The sequence below is a fragment of the Cebus imitator genome, unplaced genomic scaffold (genome assembly GCF_001604975.1).
Source record: "Cebus imitator isolate Cc_AM_T3 unplaced genomic scaffold, Cebus_imitator-1.0 Scaffold77, whole genome shotgun sequence".
Taxonomy (NCBI): Eukaryota; Metazoa; Chordata; class Mammalia; order Primates; family Cebidae; genus Cebus; species Cebus imitator.
Window position 1 is genome coordinate 1,872,615 of NW_016107392.1, and position 21,510 is coordinate 1,894,124.

A 21,510-nucleotide genomic window follows, 5' to 3' on the forward strand; every position below is an offset into this window, starting at 1 on the left:
ATAATATATAGCATACAAAACTGTCCCAGGGACTGGAATCAAAGAACTTTAATTCCCAGCCCTAAAGAGGTCCTGTTTTGGTTAAGGACGTTTGTTGTAAACAGCAGCCAGCTGAGAAGCCATTTATTTGATTTTGGCAATAGAGACAGACAACAATGCACATACACTTATTTCATTGAAATGTAAACTGATAAGGTCAGGAAAGGAAAAACTCCCACGGTTTATGTAATAGGACTCAATTAAATGGTTTTGGGAAGGGACTAGAACGTAGGTAGCAGTCTACTTTCCAAGGCTGAAATTATATAAATACTGAGTAATAAAGGAAATGTTCATTAGTAATCCATCCACGTGTATTTCAGAGTCTAAACATTTGATACCCCCTTCCTCCCTATCCCACCCATCCCGTTAGTCTTGACTGCATTAAAATAGTTCAACCCAAACACTCTGTACTATAGCCTTCCTTTAGCATTTATATGAAAAGCCAAAGCTAGAGAGAAAAAAAATCCTTACACCTCCTCTCCACTAAAGCATCAGTGTAGAGAAAACTAAGCTCAGATTATACCCAATAACATACCAAGGAAAAAAGTGAGTGTGACTGAGGGGACCCCCGCCACCAACCACAGTGTGCGCTGTTAAACGGTAGTTATCTTCTTGTCCTTGGTGGCTTGCTTGATGGCAGCCTGCTCGCAGATGATCTCCTTGAGCCGCTGCAGCCTCATGTTCTGGGTGGTCTGTTCCCCCACCCCCGTCTGGCTGCGGTGCAGCAGGGTCAGGGCGTGGATGTACTCCAGCTCCGTGTACTTCACACCCTGGTCCACCACCAGGTTCAGGAGCTCATCGGCTGTGTTGTAAAGCATCTCGTAGTACTGCCTGAGAAAGCAAGAGAGAACACTGCTCACCTGCTCCAGCACTGGTAGCATGGGTCTCCAGGGGACAAATACGCTGTCTATACATTGATTCCTCTACTTACTTCATAATTATCCATCAGCAGGCAGTGTTCTAGGCCCTACCAATAGAATAAAGAACACGACAGCCACAAGCTCTGTCATTTGGAACTCACGGGAGCTCTCTTCAGGGGAAGTCTAAATGAGGACCCAGAGAGGCCACACACCTTTCAGGGGCTCAGCTCATTCTACATTTTCTGCTAATTTTGCATTTACCATGTGAGAAAAAAAGAAAAGTAGGGGTGTAGCCTGAAGAAGGAAAGAAGGTATTGCTAACAGGTTTTGTCTCATTCAATCCCTCATTCATTCATTATTCATGGGAGGCTTTGTGAAATACTGTACATGGTTGTCTGCTCCATAAAGTGGGTACCTACCTCTTGGGGTTATTGAAATCATTGAATTAATTAATACGTATAAAGCACTCAGAATGATAGTGCTTCACAAAGATTTATTATTAGAACTATCATCATGCTAATGTGTGATAGTAACATAATAAAAGCAATAGGAGAATATGAGGATGGGCAAGACACAGCCCCTTTCCTCAAGTAGCTCAGAGACAAGAAGGAAAGGTCATGAAAAGCAGAGACATAAGGATTCCAGTGCCGTTGACCAAGTTCATTCCCATGCACTGTACCACTTACCCCTCACTCCACCCAGGGGTACACCTCCTTTTCCCAGACCCAAAGACTGAAGCACAGGGAAGTTAGACTGCTTGCCCATGTCACAAAGACAGGAACTGACTATGCCAGGGTAAGACCCCAGGTTTCTGACTCTAAGTTCAAGACTGTTTCTTTGTGGACACTTGACAAGTCACAAGAATGTTATACGTGCCATAAGTAAGGTCCAAGGGAATTAACAGCAGAGGAGGAGAAATTGCACCACACTGAGGGGACTGTGTAAGGAAGACTTCATATGGGGTAAGGTTCTGTTAGGCAGGGCTTCCAAGAAGGAAATGCTGGTTGGAGGGAAGAGCATGAGCAAAGGCATGGAAGAATAATCTGGTTAGATTGGGAGTACATAGGAATAGCAGAGAATCCTGGGATAAGGCTGTTGAAGCCACAATGTAGAGCATCTGAACATCAGGCTATGACTTTAGACCTATTTAAGCCCAGAAAGTACTGCTTTCTGCCAGAGAGCAGAGGTGCCATTCAAAGTTGTGCTTCTGGAAGATTAATGTGGCAATGGAATGTAGAATGGTCTGGGAGGGCACTGGTTACAATTCAAGCAGAAAGAGGAGACTTGAGACCCACTTAACAGCACAGACATTGGCCTGGGTGGTGGAGAAAGCTTCATGCCTGTAATAGAAATATGCATTAGAGTGATGCTTCCATGCAGCAAGGAGATGAAGGCAGGAATCAGGAAGGGGAGAAGACTGCTACCTGCCATTCTTTAAACCAATAATATGCCACTGCTATCTCTCTGAGTCTACTGAACTCTGAGGCTGTGACTTGCATGGCCACTCCAAATTACCCAGGAGGTCAAGTTCAACACTGACTCTGACAGCAAAAGGAAGAAGAGTGTTACCCACTTCTCACTTCCTTTTTTCTTCTTTTTCCTCTTCGTCTGTCAACTGATCACTTCTCTCTTCCTGACGTGAAAGGTAACTTTGCCAAGATTGAGGGGACAAAACCAAGCAGTGTGCTCAAGGCAACTCTTGGATGTGAAGGAATCTTACATGCTTAGCAGGATCACTGGCTCGCAAATCCTGAATTATTAGACTCAGGGTCTTGAATGTGTTTCTTTCTCAGCAGGGACATTTTGAAAAAAAAAAAAAAAAAAAAAAAAAAAAAAAAAAAAACCTCCTATGGGAAAATGAAGCTATCTTTGTGGTAAGAAATACATTCTAGGAACTCCGTAATTTCAGGCATATTTTATTTAATTGCTTTTACAAGGGGAATGTGGTTGGGAAGAGTTGCGGTGTCTTTTCACATGGTTAGCTTCTTTTCCTCCTGCTAAGCCTCCTTTTCTAATTAACACACTCTTTTAAAAAAATACGGGAAATAATCTTTTGTGAATATTCCCTAAGCAGTGGCAGAAATGGAAAGTGCTGTTTGCAGACTGGTCAGTTAATGAGCAAACTGGTCAGCATCCCTGTGTACAGGGGGCTAATTTTCTATCATGGTTTAAAATGAGTGTTCATTTTAACGTCACAGAACCAGATACACTTCAATCACTGGTCCAGGGTGACCCTGAATGTAGACGAAAATACTTGGTAGAAGAGGAGAAAAAAACTCCATTTCCAGGAGCATGAGAAGCCAGTATCTGCTATAACCAGTAAATCTTTTGAAGTTTCACGTTTAGCATAAAACTCATGTGAACTTTGCATTCTACTCCTCAATATATCTGTTGTAATTTTAAATACACTGTTTCTAAGAAAAACTTGACGCTGCAGGAAGATGCATCATATTCATATTTATCCTACAGCTTTGCATGTCCCCTGCTCTTCCTGATATTGCTCCCTATTTTGAGAAATGAGGCCCTATGTCATCTAATTCTGTTTCCTGTGGATGCACAGGTGAAGGAGACAGTTGTCTATTAATGGAACTTCCTAAGAATATACATTTTTAAAATTGCTCAAGAAGAACTCATGCATGCATTGAGATTTATCAAATGAAATGAGAGCAAATATGGGATTCACGATTCTTTCAAAGCTAGAAGGATCCTGAAAGCTGCGGTTTTTAGACTAGCCTTCTTGAACTTTAGGGTACCTAACTAAGAATTACCTTGGGGTGCTTATAAAAGTGCAGATTCCTGAGGCCCCATCCCCAGACACAATGTTTCTTAAAGGTTCTGAACCAGCCAAGACTCACCCCGAGTCTGCCTGGTAGACGAATAGTTACAGAACCACTCCTGTCTCCTCCAGCCACGGACCTAAACGCATCAGGGAAGGCTACAGAAGTAATAAAAGGTTTGTGATGCTTTTCACTGAGATTAAACCAAAATAACTGGATTTCTTTGTATTAGGATGTTGATATTTTTATCATTTATCTTAAGAAGTAACACTGAACCCATCGTGCCAGATGAAATTGGATTTCTTTTGAAAAACCTGGTGAATTGTTTCCAGGGATACTGGCTGGTTTTCTACAGAGGCCGTTGTTCCATGCTGGGAACAAACAACAAAACAAAGATGCCTGCATTTCTACTCCTGGATCTTCCACTGTGCTGAGTGATAAAGGTCAAGCCACTTAAGTCCTTAATGTTTCAATATCCTCTGTGCAATGAAGACCTTTATAAATCCCAGAATGACAGTCTGAAGTGGACTGAGAGACTAAAAGAGTCCTCAAGAGCCTCAGATGAACAATGCCCCTGAATTGCAAAGCTGAGTTATTCAACAAAATTGACAGGTTATTGATGGTGTATTTTCTATAGTTAGGGAGAAAAAAAATCCCCTATAACCATGATGATATATTAGATCATAAGAATCATAAATATTTAAAGACAGAATGAAATTCATTTATCTTTCAGAATGGTACCCAGGAGCAAAGATGACTAAACTGACATAGCAACAGTTACACTTGGAGGTGGGGAAAGGGTGCTACCAGGTGCCCTGAAGAGAAAATAGAAAAATGCCTCCAAACTATACCATTTGAATGAGCTTCCATGATAAACACTGACAGACTGAAATGAAATCATGTCACCCAATAGGGATAAGTAATTTATCAGCACTTATTGAGGCCCCAGGAAATGGAAAGCTTGGTCTTCACCATCAAGCATTAAAATAGCAGCCATGGCTTCCAGGGCAATGCATTTTCCATTCAATGACACTTTGCTGGGCTGCCTGGATGGGATCAGTGAATACACATTTGATTGAGATATTTTCTAGCTCATGGCTTGCAGCCCTTCACAGCCTCTTCATAGCCTACAATAATTCAGCATCCAATTGCTATATGTAGACCAAGTATTTTATTCTGAAGATCAAAGAGTTTCATGTCACCCTGGTGGATGGAACATTCTAGGAGGAGATGTGTGCAGTGCTGTGGTTTCTCCTACCCTATGCCGTGTGCCTTTGAGCAGCAGTTCCCAAAGCGTAATGAGCAGAGAGGGTGAGGGAGTGGAGTGACAGGGAAGTGGAGGCGTGATTTCACAGACACCGGTCTCATGTGCAGAGTCTAGAACATGACAATGTTTATGCTTTGTTCTGGTGCAAACAGATCATTTTCTCTTATCTTCATCGTGTTTGCTTTACCAACAGACTGTTCTCTGTGGCTTTTTCCTTCGTTCTTTATTTTAAGGGAACTGCACTGTGACTCTTTCTCTCTCATCCATTCTGCCTGAAAACATTTCTACCAGGAAGGAAATGCAGGGTATTTTGGAAAGGTGGGCAGATCTTTTTAAAGTTTTAAATTAAAATTGTACCTTCCTCTGATTGGAAAGTTAATACATGTGCCATATAGAATATATGGGCTATAAAGAAAGTTTTCTCATAATTCCATCATATAGATAAACCACAGTTTGGCATATTTTCTTGTAGTTCACCTCCAGCACATGCAGTGTTCTAGCCTATTTCTTTCTTAGAGTTGAAATGTTTAGGTTGGAACACTATTGGATACTTCAATTGTTGCTGAAAAGGCTTTCTTTCTCATGGATAGATTTCTAAAAACAGAATTAGTTAAAAGATAAGTACATTATTTAGGACACTTGACAATGCTGCCAAGTTGCTTTCTAAAGAAGCTCTATCGATAAATTTATCCTCCTGTCAACAACATATGGGCGGTATCTAACTCACATTCTTTTGTGTTGCATGAGGTTGAATAATTTTTCATCTATGTATTCGTTTTTAATGTATGTGGGTATGTGTGTGTGTATAAACGAATTGTTGATATTGTTTTATCTTTGAGTACTAATGCTTTTCTGACTTCTCTTTAAGAGCTTTTCATAATTTTTTATAGCCAAGTGGGCCAGGGAGTTTTCTCATCCCTGGCTCTACCTCCCACATTGGTGTACTCAGTGCAAAGGCCAGTACTGCATCCCTGGAAGTGATTAGAAACAGTTTCAGTTCCCTTCTTTGCAAATTCAGGGAAGAAATATTCACTAAAATAAACTACTCCCACCCATGGCAACTCTTGTACCTGCAGGCTTTCCATAAACTTTGCGCGTAAGGATGACAAGGCCCTGACTGGGGAACTGTCCAAGGTACCGGAGGAAAGCTGTGCCTCTGCCTTCTTGGTGGAATTTGGAGTTCTAGATCCCGGAATGAAAACTGTGTTTTAAAATATACAGCTATATCTCATGCTGGGTTTTGGAATCTGTTGTGATTGTAGAATATTAATGTCTAGTTTTTAGGTGCATTTCAATCCTTTTAAATAAGTACTACAATTATCTACATTTTACATATGAGAAAAGTGTGCTCTATAGAGTATGAGTGATTTGTCTAAGGCCTCAAAACGAAAGACTTTCAGCCCTGTATTTACTCTAAAACCACCTTAATAAAAAATATTTGAAACTATAAAAAGCAAAAGAACTGAAAAGAATATTTTTATCATTGACTCATTTTGAGTCATGAGTACAGAAATATGAATTAAATAAAATTCCCATACTCAGCTCTGCCTTTCATTGTAATGCAATGAGCCAGTATTGTGGCAATTCAAATTCGTTTGTACAAAGTTTGCAGTTATATTTGAACAACACTGGATTTGATCTAGGAATTCTGTGCTCCAAACCAAGTAATGCAGTCATGTTGTAAATTTAACACTTAATTTGGGAGTTTACAAGAAAGATTTTTGGCTTTTTCACTTTGTCCCCTCTTTATTTCTTCCCTTTTTGACCCTTCAAGCTGGTAATGGATGAGGTAACCTTTTTTTCCCAAAAGTTGATTGTCCTTCTGATTCAGTACTTTTTTGGGGAAGGGAGATAATTATTTTCATGGTAAAGACTTTCTCTTATAGTCCTTCCTGAGATAAAGCTCTAGTATTAATGTCAACAAGTGAATTATGTGCTGAATCTGACTTCTGAAATAGAAATTTGAGAGGGAGAAAAATTTACCTGAATAAAACTTTGTATCAATTGTAACTGCCAACATTATTTTTAGCCAATATCTACAGAACTTTGAGCACTTTAATAAAAACTCAAGAGTAGATGAGTCTCTACATTGGCAAGTGAAGCAGCAAATGCCTATTTTCTCTGCCCACTCAATGATACCTATGATAACAGGGAAATGGCAAGAGAAAACAGGATAATCCATAAATCAGATAATCATTTCATAAATAATTGACAGGTCATGTTATAGCAGAACAGCTTAGTGAGGTAAATATTTAAGAGATCAACTAAACTCAGATTCTGTTAAGTTTTTCATTCCTTCTTACTAACTAGCCATGTGACCTTAGGCAAACGCCATCTGCTCTCTGGATCTGTTTCTCGTGTGCCAAACAGGTTACAGCAGATGCTATTTACGCACTGGCATTTTTGGATTTTAAACCTTTATAGCACCCCCTGCTTGGTCCTTTATAATCATGGGGCCCCCATCAGAATTAGGTGAAGCTAGTTTTCTTCAAGCAATAGTAGATAAGACACAGTAGCAATTGATTTGAAAACACTCCAAAAAAGTGTAATCTCAGCTCAAATGACCTTTCCAGATCAATAATAAAAATGGTAATCCTGTGTGTCAGAAGAATAAATTAGTTTATTAAAAAGTGTAATCTAATTGCTCTTATATGTATTCCCCTTCAAAGAGCTTAGAGTTTATTACAAACATGATTGAAAATTCTAATTGGAAATAAGCTGAAGTTACTTCCATTTTAGGAATGAGAAAACTAAGCTAGAGAAAAGCTAAATAATTTCAGACAGTTAGTGGTACAATTAGGTATATATTCTGTATTGGGGTATTTTTTTTTAACACTTCTCACAACAGATTGTACAGGTTTTTGTTCTGATCAGGACATGCTAGAAGTAAAGAATGGTCTTTAGAAAAGATATTGCCTATATTCCCTCAGCTGGTGGCAGCAGAAAATCATTCAAGAGTTAAAGATAGCATGGGAATCTGTTGCTTTAAGGCTTGCTTGGGCTTCTTTGATTGGTCATCTACCTACCTGTTTTTTATATATAGTGACACATGCACGCACCCACCCTTCATCAATGGTGTAATCCTTAAATGGCAGTTACCAGTTACCTCTTGGCCTTGTTCTGATAACCATCACGCCTCAGCAATACTGCAGGGATGGCGCTCTCCTGAGGAGACGCTGAAAGTTAAAGTCAGCTGTTTCACTCCTCTCAGGAACGTATCCTGACATTTTTGATAGACAGCAGCAGTCAGAACTTTACTTTATTTCTCTTCAGAAAAGAAAAACACTTGAGACAAGGAACTCCTCTAGGGCATCCCCATCACCATCGAGATGATGACATACTCTGAAGCTCCGTTACAGTCATTGAAATGGGGAGGAAATTTCCTTCTGTTCTTTTAGCTAGCAACTTTGCTCCCCACCTGTGGAACACACTCTAAATTTATAAATATGTATGGTTGAAATGTCCTCTTCAACAACTTAAGGATTCATATGTCACTCTCCGCTACATCAGATAATTTTTTAAATTAAGTTTTCTACAACAGGGCTGGAGGAAGTTCTGCATTTTAAATTCAGTACAATTAAAACTGTGTCTCTTTGGTCTGGCACTGCCTTTGGTCAAACCCCATTTGTATGAATAATTATTCAGTCCATTAAGAAGTCTGCTCAACTCCTTCTCCCATTTTGAAGGTTTTAATAAATATTGATCAGGCACATTTCTGTTTGTACTTGCCAAGGCAATTCTGATGGATTCATCTTCTGATGTTATCAAGTAATGAAATATGAAAGAGTGAATAGAATTACCCTCTTGTTCTGTGATTTTTTATTTAGGACCTTCATTTTACTTTCATAATTGTGTTTGCCTCATACTTCTGTAAATGTTCTTTTGATTATCAAAAGGTGAGTCCAGGTTAAGAAGTGCTATTCTGAGCTAAATATCACTTCAGAGTCTTTTCAATTTAAGAAAATAGTTCATCAAATATCAATTTAGAGAGTCTTTCCAATTTTTAAAGGCAATTTATCTAATATCATAGGTTGATAAAAAAGACACTGTATTATGTACTTTGCTGGCCACAAAGCTACATAACATTTAAGCCAATTAGCACAAGACTCTTGTACTGTGTATTATCTACATTTTTCAGATTAGCAATCTGGGAAACAACTGTTGAGAAGCCCTATGGCTTTTTCAATTTTTAGTAATAAAATCACATTATTAATTTTTCAATAAATAATGCAAAGGATTTCTTCAAAGCAAAACCTAATGTTATTACTCGTGCTTAGGAAACTCCAATAATATTTTAAATGTTAAAATCATATAGAAGGGTATAGTCCTTGGCTTCAAGAAGCTTCTTTTATTTATTCATTTATTTTTAAAATCCAATCCAGGCCCAGATAAAAAATACCCAAGGCACGAAGTAAATGTTTTAATTTAAAGTAAAGCAAAACTAGGACTTGGCAGTCTGCCTGCCTGCCCCTGTCTCCTGGTACATAAGAAAGGCAAAAATAGTTGGGAGTGCCCTGGAGAAGGGATAAAACCAATGCTTCTGCTCCAAGTGATGACCAGAGTTAGAAGTGAGATACTGCAGTGAATGGGTAATAGGCTTTCTGTATTTATAATACTGGGTCTTGCCCTACCTGTGAGTGTGTGATGAGAATGGTCAGTGGGAACAGGCATGGAATGCATGGCTTTGACGGTAACATATGCTCCCATCAAAGAGAACATGATGAGCATGATGCCAGTGAGGCCAAGGTAATGGTTGATTCTGGCAGATGCCAATTCATTCTGTTCTTTGGCCATTGACTCTGCCCCTAGCCGGCTACCTCACAGTGATGTTTAGACAGGGTCGGGCGAGGCTGAATGGAGAGTTTACTGCAACCCACTACAGCTGCTGGGAGGCTTAAGACACAAGGACTGCTATTCAGCCATCACTTGGCTGAGTCACTCAAACCCTGATTCTTGGCCTTCTTCTCCTGCTTAGTGACTCCAGTAGAGTTCTTGAAATTGTAGAAGATCTCCCTACTTTGCTGAGACATAAGACCACATCTTTTAAGGCTGAAGGTCCACACACACACACACACACACACACACACACACACACACACAAGGTTTGGTGGAAGAATAAAAAAACTCAGTGGATTATTTGAGAAATGTGAGCATATGCAAATCAGCAGGTCCCAGTGGCAAACACTTGAGGGTATATTAACTAAATCCTCAGGTAATTTATGAAAGAGAGAAAACCTAAATAAACTAAAGCTACAAAATGGGCCACCTGAGACTCAAGGATACGTGACTCAGAACAGATGTCAATTAGAAAAATAATAGACTAACTAGAAAGGAACTAATGGAAATATGAACAATATCCAGCAGATTTAATTAAAGACCCAAATACTCTGACAAATGTGATGGATAGCTTTGGATAGCAATGTGAGTTTGGGGATGAAGAGACTGCTGTGGGTGATATATATTTGGATGTCAGTGAACCATTTGATACAGTGCCTCTAGAAAAATATAACTAGCAAAATGAAATTCTGAATGGCTACCCTTGATAGGACACGGGCTGAAAAACAAACAGAGGATAATGATAACAGCAAGTCAACAAATGCACAAAAGAAGCATCTAGTGAATGCTAAGGATGCTGCCTTTAGAACTGATCTCACTTAAAACCTTCATAATGCACAGGAAGACACAGAGTGGTGAAAAGGGCCAATGTTAGTAAACGGGGAAGGGCTGTGAATGGCAACAAGAAAGACAGATCACATCAAGGACCCCAGGGAATCTGGAATTATGGGAAGCAAGTAATGAAAACAGATTCATCTTTAAAAAAACCCAAGTGAATTTGTCTGGGAGAAATTCCAACCTCCTGTATTCCTTCAGTAGTTGGGAGAAAGCTTAGAACAGCTGGGTGAATGGTCACTGAGTGGGGAGGAAGAGGCAGGTATGTTGGGGTGGGTGGTAAGGGCATGGAACTAGAGCATTTCTTACTTCCTGTTTAAAAAGTACCAGTTCTTCTGTAATCCCAGCACTTTGGGAGGCTGAGGCAGGTGAAACAGGAGTTCAGGAGTTGAGGCAGGGGTTCGAGACCAGCCTGCCAAACATGGCACAACCCTATCGCTACCAAAAATACAAAAAATTAGCTGAGTGTGGTAGCATACATCTGTAGACCCAGCTACTTGGGAGGCAGAGGTTGCAGTGAGCCAAGATCGCACCATTGCACTCCAGCCTGGGTGACAGAGCGAGACTCTATCTTAGAAAAAATTATTAAAAAAATTAAAGTAAAATAAAAAGTACCAGCTATAGGACAAGGAAGGGACAATAATCTATCTTTGTTGTGCTTCACAGTTCTTTTTTTTGCTTTACAATGCAAGCCAGTTGAAAGAAAATCGGAAAAGAGCATCAGATGGGATTAAAGGGACAGTAGGTTGGAGAAAAATTGAAGATTAAAAGAGATTTAGGTCAATTTTTGCTTAAATGTCTACTTATCAATAAGTGAGGTTTTCCCTGACCACCTTATTGTAAATGATACTTGCCCCATCCTCATCAAGCTTTGTCCTTTAAATGATCTTTAATTTTCTTTTTAGCACTCATCTCCATCTAAAAAATATATTTCCAAAATATATTTTAAATTATATATTTAAATATATGTATATATAAAATCAGAGATATTTTGATCAGCATATATAATGGTTAAGATCATGCACTCAGGAGCCAGTGGCCTGGGATTTAAACCCAGTTCTGCCTCTTCCTATTTGTATGACTTTGGGCAAGTTATTAATTTCACTGTGCCTTATTCTTTTCATCTGAGGAAAGGAAATAGTAACATGGGGTTTGTCCCAGGGCTTAAATGATTAAGAACAGTGGCTGGACAGAGTAAGAAGGTAGAAGCATTTATTACATGAACAAATATCTGCTTCTCCCTCCTCCAATGCAGGTTCTATGAGAGCAGGGCTGAATTCTATATTCAACTTGCTCTTACCCCTTGGCCTGAGAAGGTAGCTAGTGAGTGCTGAGTAAATGAAAAAGAATGAATAAATGAGACAGCTGATAGTCTACACATTTCATTAAGTATGGCATATGATCTAAAAACCAGTCTATGATTCTCCGACACTGGGAAGAGAGGAACTATGAATGAAATAATTGATCCGTATAAAACACAAAGATTATTCTGATGTAACTCCGGGGGGAGATGGTCAGGATAATGGCCGCTAATGGAAAAGTGGGAGAAAAGAGACCCATGTTTTGGCTAGTGATCTGTAATCCTTCTCAGCTTTTTCATTCTCTGGCAGATTTAGACATGAATTCATCTTTCACCTAAGAAGCATGACTGGAAATTTCTGAACCTGTCTCAACTTCAGTTTCTTCATTTAGACATGGGATACATAATATTACATCACAGGTTAGGTCTGAAGATTAATCAAATGATATGATAGAGCACCTGCTATGTAAAAATGATTAAAAAAATTGCTAACTTTTGTTGCATACTCCTCTGTAGTCTGTATTGGTCACTGTTCATGTATATATTATCTCTATGGGTCTCACAATCGTATGAGTTATCACATCCTCTATACCAAAATATATTGAAAAAAAATCAGTCCTTCCCTCTTGACTCAGAAGAAGGGGGGTTCCTTTTCTTTTTATAAGATTAACCCTATGCCTTTGATCCTCACCCTTCCCAATGCTTTCAAGACTCTGCTGGGTTTTTGTTTTGTTTTTAACTCTTGTATCCAGTATCTTCCCTTTTCACTGGTTCTTTCATGTCTGCTTGAAACATCCTTATGCTTCTCATATTTTGGAAAAACAAATCAAGCAACAAACCCCAAGCCCTTTTAAGTGATCCTGTCCACTCCATTTCTCCCCTTGTGTCTTTTCTCCCTTTCATTGCTGAATTTCTTGAACAAATCATTTGTATTCACTGCCTGTCCTTCTACTGCCACCATTGTGTCTATGAAAAGGGTCATCAATGATGTCCTCATGGATGCAGTGGAGTTTGCTAAGTCCTATTTTCCTTGACAGTTTTCCATCCTAAATTCAACTGTTACTGAGTCACATTTTTCAAGCACTTCTCTCAGCTTCCTCTGAGTTCTTTTTCTGATTCTGCTATTGGCTCTGTGTCTGCCTGCTGTAGGTGTTCCTGCCAGTCAGGTGGGGGCCCTCCATTCTTCTCTCTCTGCTTCTAAAAGTCTTATCTGTGCATGTGATGCTCAGATGTCTCTCTCAAGATCTGCTCTCTCAATAGATCAAAGTTTCATTTTCACTTGTTTCCAGATGTTTCTATCAGCTGCCCTTGTCAGGTGGCCTCCCTAACTATGAATTTTGCTTAACAGAACTAGCTTGCAAAACTTCAAATCTCAGTGTCACCTTGAATCTTCACTCTCCTTCATTTCTTTTGCCCAATTGTCACCAGGTCTATCAATGCAACATCTTTCATGTTCATTTCTCCTTTCCAATCGCACTATCACAGGTCCTACACACTTCTCATTGGCTTGTTACAGTTGCCTCTTAACTGGCCTCCTCATCATTTACGCCTCCTAGACTAACCCTCAGTTCTTAGTTGGACCATATCGCTGTTCTGTGTTTAATAAAAAAAAAAACAAACCTCGTGTGTTCACTAGTGCTAACAGAATCAAGTCCAAACTTCCAACACTGACATCCAGGGCCTTCTAAAGACATGATGTGTATTCCACCTTTTCTCCCAATTCTTCTCTACCTTCCATTCAAGCCAAACTGAGCTACTCACTGTCCCCTGAAAAATACTTAGTACCTTTTGGCTCTAAGTATCCAGAGCCTACTTCATATTCAAAACTGCAAAATCCTCTACCTTCTATGAAGCTATCCTGAGCAATTTATTTCTACTATGTCACTTATTCCATAGGTCACCCACTTCCCGTGTATCATGCAGAATCATATCTTTTTAAAAAACAACTCTTAATATTCTTTTTGAGCTGACAATAGAATAAAAAAGGTTACTAGGGTATTTACTTACTAGCTGTGTGAACTTGGGAAAGTTATTTAATCCATAGGCTTCAGTTTCCTCATTTGTAAAATGAGGATATTGATAGTACCGAGCTCATAGGATTCTGAAGAAGAATAAGCAAGTTAATATTTGTAAAGTGCTTAGAACAGTGCCTGGTACATAATATTTTTGTTATATAAAAAGATAAAGGTCCAAAATAAGTATATAATGCAAAGCTTCTCTCCTACCATTTCCTTTTCTAGAGATAATTATTGTTACTAGTTTCCAGGGTATCCTTCCAAATATATTTTATACATAGACAAGCACAGTCTTTCTTGAGTATGTGTTTATGTACAGACACACAAATATATTTAAAGATAAATGGTGTATATATGCTGTTCTGCACCTTACTTTTTCTATTTAACAATGGAGCTGGGAGAAGGTTCCATTTCAGTACCTATCAACCTGCCTCATTCTTCTTAATGGTGACAGAGTACTCAGTTGTGTGGATGTACCATTACATGTATTTATTATTCTCACCTAGACTGCAGGCTTCTTGATGTCAAAGACTGTGTCTTAAGACTCTCTGTACCATCCTCACTGCTTATATAGTACCTTTCAAAGTCCTTTTTAAATTTGTTTACTTTCTCAACAAATACTTCAGTATCGGTGACGTACCAGGTGGTATACGGTAGATACTGGGGATGCAGAGGTTAAGTACCTTGTTCTCTGGTGATGCAGAGTCTGGTATGAAAGTAGCAGTAGCCAGGCACTGTATGTACTTACAGTAATGTGACAGTGGCTATAATAAAGGTATGGAGGAGATTCTCTAAGATAGTAGGCAGGAGGGGTTGTAGGCTTCTGAGAGCAGCCAGGGAAAGCTTATTAGAGAAGGGGAAATTGTCAACAATGAGGCAAATATGAAGGAAAGCAAGTCCTCCACAAGCAAAGGAAACAGAATGTGTGAACTGGGTGGGAGAGTAGGAAGAATACAGTATTTGGGGAAAATGACAAGTGGTTTATTTCTCACTAGAGTGCATGGGGTGTGGGGAAGGGCAAGGAGAAGGAAAGGTTAGCAAGGCAAGCTGGGCCTAGGGCATAACAGACCTGTGGGCCATGCTAAGACTTTGGACTTTCATGGGTGAGTGGAAGGAATTAACCTTTATTTTGCCTAGGTTATTCAAACAAAATAATTACCATCTATTACCAGGATTTCATAAAAGAAGGAATTTTAACACTCCCCAATTAGAAAGAAAATAATCACAGAAAAAGATTAAATGTTTTATTATGTGGGAAACTCAGAAACTCTTAGTCATTTTTTATGAGAAAAACACAAAGTACAGTCATTATTTTTCTAATTTTCCTATGGATGAGGACAATCAGCTTCAGTTTACATACACCCTCGCATTTGGAACCAATGCTGTTGTTGATGGGGAGGAATCTGGAAACAGACGATTTTAGAAAGAAGTCACACATGATGACAACTGTGTTTTAGAAAGATCTTTCCAGGTGCAGTATGGAGGACGGACCTGAGGGTGAGAAAGCCTTCAGACTATTGGGCAACCTGGCTATTTTTCTTTTCTAGTATCAGACCACGCCAATCTTCTAGAAGGTTTCCTCACAACTCCACGTCCCCAGGCTTGCAGCTGAACAAAACCAACCTCAAAGAGAGAAGGGTGCTGGCACCTCAGTAAAGAACAACATATCAGGCTCTCACCTCTAGTATGTCTCCTTCAGGTCCACTCTGACCTGGAACCATTACAGTTCACACAGCTGTACTGAGATGAGGACGGAGGCTATGAGGAAAGAGAAGGCTGGCAGTAAGAACATAAGAAACAAAAGAGGACACCTTTTACTCAAAGGTTCCTCTTACCCTACTCCTCAACTGATCTGGCTGAAATGTGAGGGAGGGGGATTGAAACTGCCTTTGCAAAAATTATAACCAAGAAAGTTATTAAAGTGAAAGAGACCCTGACCTAACAGACTCTATCTTGCTTCTAACTCCCAAGCTGTCCTTGCTTGTTCCTGGGCATATGCTGTACTAACTTTGAGAGGAACTTAGCTTACAGTTAAACTTTGATGACAACAGCACTTTCTCAAAACAAATCCCTTCCTGCCTGGGGACGAGACTGTCTTTGCACGACTAACAAATTAGCTATAAGATTCAAAATTATGGCTTAGGAGTCACTCAGCTAGAGGCTGCAAAATTCTAAACCTCCCCAAATTGCTCCCGGGAATAACATCACTATTGTTAAACCTAAGATCAGCGCTTGAGATATTTTGCAGACCCTACGCTCAGTGGATCTGCTGGCACCACCCAGATTAATACACTGGCTCATCTGGTCTTGTCAGCCCCACCCAGGAACTGACTCAGTGCAAGAGAATAGCTTCAGTTCCCTATGATTTCATCTCTGACCCAACCAATCAGCACTCCCCACTTTCTGATCCCCTGCCCACCAATTTATCCTTGAAAATGCCAGTCCCTGAATTTCTGGGGAGACTGATTTGAGTAATAACTCCATCTACTGTGTGGCATGGCCAGCCTTGCGTCTGTTAAACTCTTTCTTTACTGCAATGCCATGGTCTTTATTTGTGCAGCAGGCAGGAAGAACCTGTCTGGTTAGGTTACAGGATCTAAGAGCATAAAGTATAAATTAGGAGTACAAATATGATCTCATTTAAACTCTTGACAAACATACAAGAAAGGCTTTCATAGCCTTAATTTGGCAGATGAATAAAGGGTCAGAGAAGAGGATCACAAAACCTCCTTGTGATGAACACGATTCAAACTCTAGTTCATCCAATTCCAAAGCTCAAGCTTTGACTCTTCTAAAGTCACGGGGATCTTCTTGGGGCACTGGGAACTCCCCGAGTCACTGTTATATAGCCAGAGCTTACATTAGATTCTTAGTGTAGAACTGGGATTTGTGCCTTGAGTGGGGGGTGTCTGGAGTGGAATGAGATATAATAGGATAAAATTAACCATAGGAAAATACATCCTGAGAGTCAGCAGAGAAAATCATGCATTGTACGAGAGAATAGCAATTTTTTTTAACGTGGCCCTTTGCATATAAAACGACTAATACTGAGGCTGCTCCACAATGTGGTTCTCATAAGTCTATATATAAAGAAAAAAGGACTTTGATGGGAAAAATATAGAGAGCATTTGCATTCTTTTTTTAGGACGAAAAAGTATCTGATTTGAAAGAAGCCTCTTAGAAAGGGCAACATTATGAGAGGAAAGTCTTCAGGCAAGTTTAATGCCTCTATTTAAATGCTAATGCTAACCTATAGCTCTGGACCACACAAAAACTAAAGTTTTTCAAAAAGCATAAAGTGAATTTAAAATGAAACCTTAATTTCTTTAAGAAAAGATATTTCATTTCTGAAGAGCCAGCTAACACACGTAATTTCGTAAGAGCAGTACCTGTTTGAACACACTGGTGAGGAGGTAGGCAAGTTAATGGCAGAGGCTGGCTGGCATCCAGTGTGCAAGGCTGCCTCTGTCATAATTAGGAGTCCTCCTCAAAACATCTGCCTTTGGAGCTCAACATGTGCCCCAAATTGTCCCTGATGGGGGTCAATGCTCCTCCCATAGCCCGTCCCACTCCCCTGAACTGTTTCTTGCGATGAGCTGTGCTGAGAGCATGCTGGTGTTTGGAAGGAAAGCTGAGGACAAAAACGAGGAGGGAACGCAAAGGCATGTGAGTCCCCGGGTTCAGAAGAGGAGGCTGTGGGTCCTGAGTGCCCAGTGCTGCTTTGTTTTCCTGGGAACCAGCATTAACGAATGTAGGTAACTGAGGCCTGGAGTGCTGGGGAAAGGTCTCCCGGGCTTGGGAGACTACATACTACCTGTATTAACACATATACAGGGAAACAAACCCTGAAAAGAAAAATCAAACAAAATCAGGAAATGCCTGTGGTGAGGGTGATGACTAGGAGTGGACAATCTGAGCCCTTTTTTTTTGGAGACAGAGTCTCACTCTGTTGCCCAGGCTGGAATGCAGTGGTGTAATCTCGGCTCACTGCAATCTCTGCCTCCCAGGTTCAAGCGATTCTCCTGCCTCAGCCTCCCAAGTAGCTGGGACTACCCACATCTGGCTAATTTTTTATTTTTATTAGAGATGGGGTTTCACCATGTTGGCCAGGCTGGTCTTGAACTCCTGGCCTCAAGCGATCCACCTGCCTCAGCCTCCCAAAGTGCTGGGTTTATGGGCATGACCCATCGTGCCCAGCCTTGAGGTGGTTGAATATTCCCTAATTTTATAGGAGTGATGGTTATTAGAGTATATTCTCTTTGTCAAGAGGAATCAAGCTGTGTACTTAAGATCTGTGCCATTTACTGTGTGTATGTCATAATACTTCTATATAAATACCTTAGCTTCCTTCTCCCCACCCCTACAGAAAAGGGAGATGAAAAAGAGAGCAGGCTGTAGGCCAGGTGTTGGGATGCGTACCTGAGTATATTTTTAACTGTCTCACACCCTGTTATTAAGTGCTAATTTCATAAATCTTGGAAATATTCTGCTAACTGAAACAAGCTAGCCACAAAAGACCAAATATTGTGTAGTTCCATTTCTATGATCTATCTAGAAGGGGCAAACCACAGAGACAGAAAGTAGATGTGTGACTGCCAGGGGTAGCATTTGGGGGAATGAGGAGTGACTGCTAATGGATAGAGTCTCTTCTGGGGTGATGAAAATGCTCCAAAACTAGCTGGTGACAATGGCGATGTGACTCTGTGACTGGACTAAAAACCAACGAATTGCACATATTAAAAGAGTTAATGTTTATGGTATGTAAATTATATCTCAATAAAGCTGTTATAAAAATGCAAATCCTATAAACTGGAACCCTGACTTCTTAACTATACTGAAGACATTTGTTCACAGCCAATACTGTTTGTATGTTTGCTGCAGTTCCACGTTCTCCTGCAATCATTGCAGGGAAGATTCTGTAAGCTGACAGATATGGCAACATCTTGACTAGCTCATATTTTCACTAAGTGCCCTGGAAATGTATTAAAGTCATGTCTCATGGAGCTACACTTTTGTAAGATTACGGACCCCCAGAATCTTTGTACTGAATGCCTTTGAACTCTCTCCATCCCTACATACAATTCTCAAGAAACACTGATAACTAGCAAGGAGTAACCCTTACAAGAAATATGGGTTAGAATTGGGAACAACTCTATGCATGATAGAAGTATAATTCAGCCAAAGATTCATTAATGATTCTGTTAATGTTTATTATTAAGAAGGACCACAATTAGGGGGAGCAGTTAGCATTTAACACTTACTATATACCAGGTCCTTTCACATACACCTCATTTAGTCCTCACAACCTGAGGCTCCAAAGGCAAAACACCTGCCTAAGGTCACCTGGCTAGTTAACAATGGCACAAGAACTGAATTCTTTTATTCTTTCAGGGTTAAAGTTTGACTATATAGCAATATACTATCCTACCCTACCTCCCACACATCATCCCAGGAAAACTGCTGAGTTAGGCTGTGAGAAAATAGTTCAAATCAGAAAATGCTTGGGGAGACAAAAATGTTTACTCATCAAGAGACCCACTGAAATCAGATTTGTGAAAGCCCTATGTTGACTGTAAAGTGCTATGTGAACATAAGTATCTGGCAAGAGAATATTAACAGGTATTGGATGTGGGGAGCTGGCAACTGAGGTGCAGATGACTGCTCCAAGTGTGCATGTTGTGCTAACTTGTGCTACATTAAAGTGAAGGGGGAGATGCCTTGCCATTGTCTGCTGTTTTATAGAGCGGACCTTCAGATCTTCATTTGTGGTAATGGATGACTCTTCACAGTTGAGCTTAGGCTGTTCTAGACAGCAAGGTGGTGACCAGGATGGCCTGTGATCTCAGCAGAAACAGGTGTCAAAGAAAATACATAATGATCCCTAGCAGAAAAAGTAGACGCTGTTCAAAAGGCAGCAAAAGTAGCCTGGAAACCTGAACCTAGTTTTTTTTTTACAAATCCTGCAGAAGACAGTGGTAGGCAACACACAGCAGAGGTGCCATTTCCCTCACACTGGCTGCCTTTAGAATCGGTCTCGTAATTTCCAGTGCTTTCAAAAAATCTCATCATCTTCCACAGGCGCCTCACATGTCTCGGTGGGGATGTCAGTGAGCAGGATGTGGCCTTATTAATTACTTCCTGTGACTCAGAGGAAGTGCTGCTCTCACGATCTGCCTATCAGTGGAGAAAACAAAATGGGAGGAGGGTGGTGACAACGACTCCCTTGAGCAAACTCTGGACAGGCTCCTTTGAGCTCTTCTCCAGTGGGCTTCATCCGGCAGCGAGGTGGTTTAGTTGAGATTATCCATGACTCAGAAATAGAGTTAGGATTCAGCCCGTCTGCCTGGACACCAAACTGCTGATCCAGTCCCTGGACCACCCTCCATCACTGATCAGGCCAGGGCTGCAAACCAAGGTTATTTTAAAGACTCCACTTCCAATCAGCACGACTGTGTTGGAGCTGCAGAGGCTGTGCTGGGGAGTGCAGGAAAAATGAGGAAGAATCCAGGAAGCCCCAGCCTGTCCTTCTCTGCAGGGACACTGCCCTGGCCAAACTGCCTCCTCTCTTTACACTTCCTTCTCAACAACTCCTCTCCATTCACAGCCGCATAAGAGAACTCACTTGCTGCCTCCAAACCTCACCCAAAACCACAGCACTCCTCAGTTACCCCTAATAGTTTACACCGAGAAATGTCAAAGTCTAAGGTATGCCCAAAGTCACACGTTCCTATGGGCCAGGAAGAAACTGCTATCCCTGGAGGAACCTGAATGTCCCAAATCAGGTGGCTGCAGGTGTCCCTCCCATTCCAGATTTATACGTCTGTTGAGAATCTGTTTTACTGACAAACATTTCTAATGTTTGCAGAGAAATATTTCAAATGTGGTAGTGAGACAAACATTGATTTGTGACCCAAATGTTTCTGCAAATGTTTTCTCAGGCTGGGGGGTGTAAATGTTTACAAACCATTGGAGCAGGAAAACTGCAGTGATGTGTTTCAGTAATAGTTGCTTGGGGGAATAAAATCCCACCCCCACCAAACGCAGCCAGGGTATCATTAAGAAAATAATGATCTGCTCCTTCATGTGCTGTGTGACAGTGTGGACGGGACAGGATGTCTCCGAGGCATCTATTCCAGCTCTTGCTCCAGTACTAGCTAACTAGTGATCACGATCATGCCATGCAATACCACTAGACCTAAGTTTCCATATCTGGAAAAAAATGGATTAGACTGGAATATGTGACATCTAAAAACCATCCAAACCCATGAGGGAGACTGCAGTGGGGGAAGGGGCAGCATTTTATTTATTTACTTACTTATTTTTTGAGATGGAGTCTTGCTCTGTCGCCCAGGCTGAAGTGCAGTGGCGCAATTTCGGCTCATTGCAACCTCCCTCTCCTGGGCTCAAGCAATTCTCCTGCCTCAGCCCCCCACACCAGTAGCAGAGATTACAGGTGTGCACCACCACACTTGGCTAATTTTTGTATGTTTAGTAGAGACAGGGTTTTACCAGATTGGCCAGGCTGGTCTTGATCCTGATCTCAGATGATCCACCAGCCTCAGCCTCCCAAAGTGCTGGGATT

At 40.6% G+C, this 21,510-nt stretch overlaps 1 protein-coding gene across 1 annotated transcript in view; it reads right to left on the reverse strand.

Moving 5' to 3' along the window:
• Positions 1 to 106: 106 nt before the first annotated feature.
• EXOC4 (exocyst complex component 4) overlaps positions 107 to 21,510 on the reverse strand; it is an 808,787-nt gene continuing 787,383 nt past the window's right edge. Inside the window, exon 18 of the mRNA XM_017532629.2 lies at positions 107 to 870. Coding sequence (XP_017388118.1) covers positions 633 to 870 — 238 coding nt within the window. The 3' untranslated portion in view covers positions 107 to 632. The remainder of the gene's footprint in view (positions 871 to 21,510) is intronic.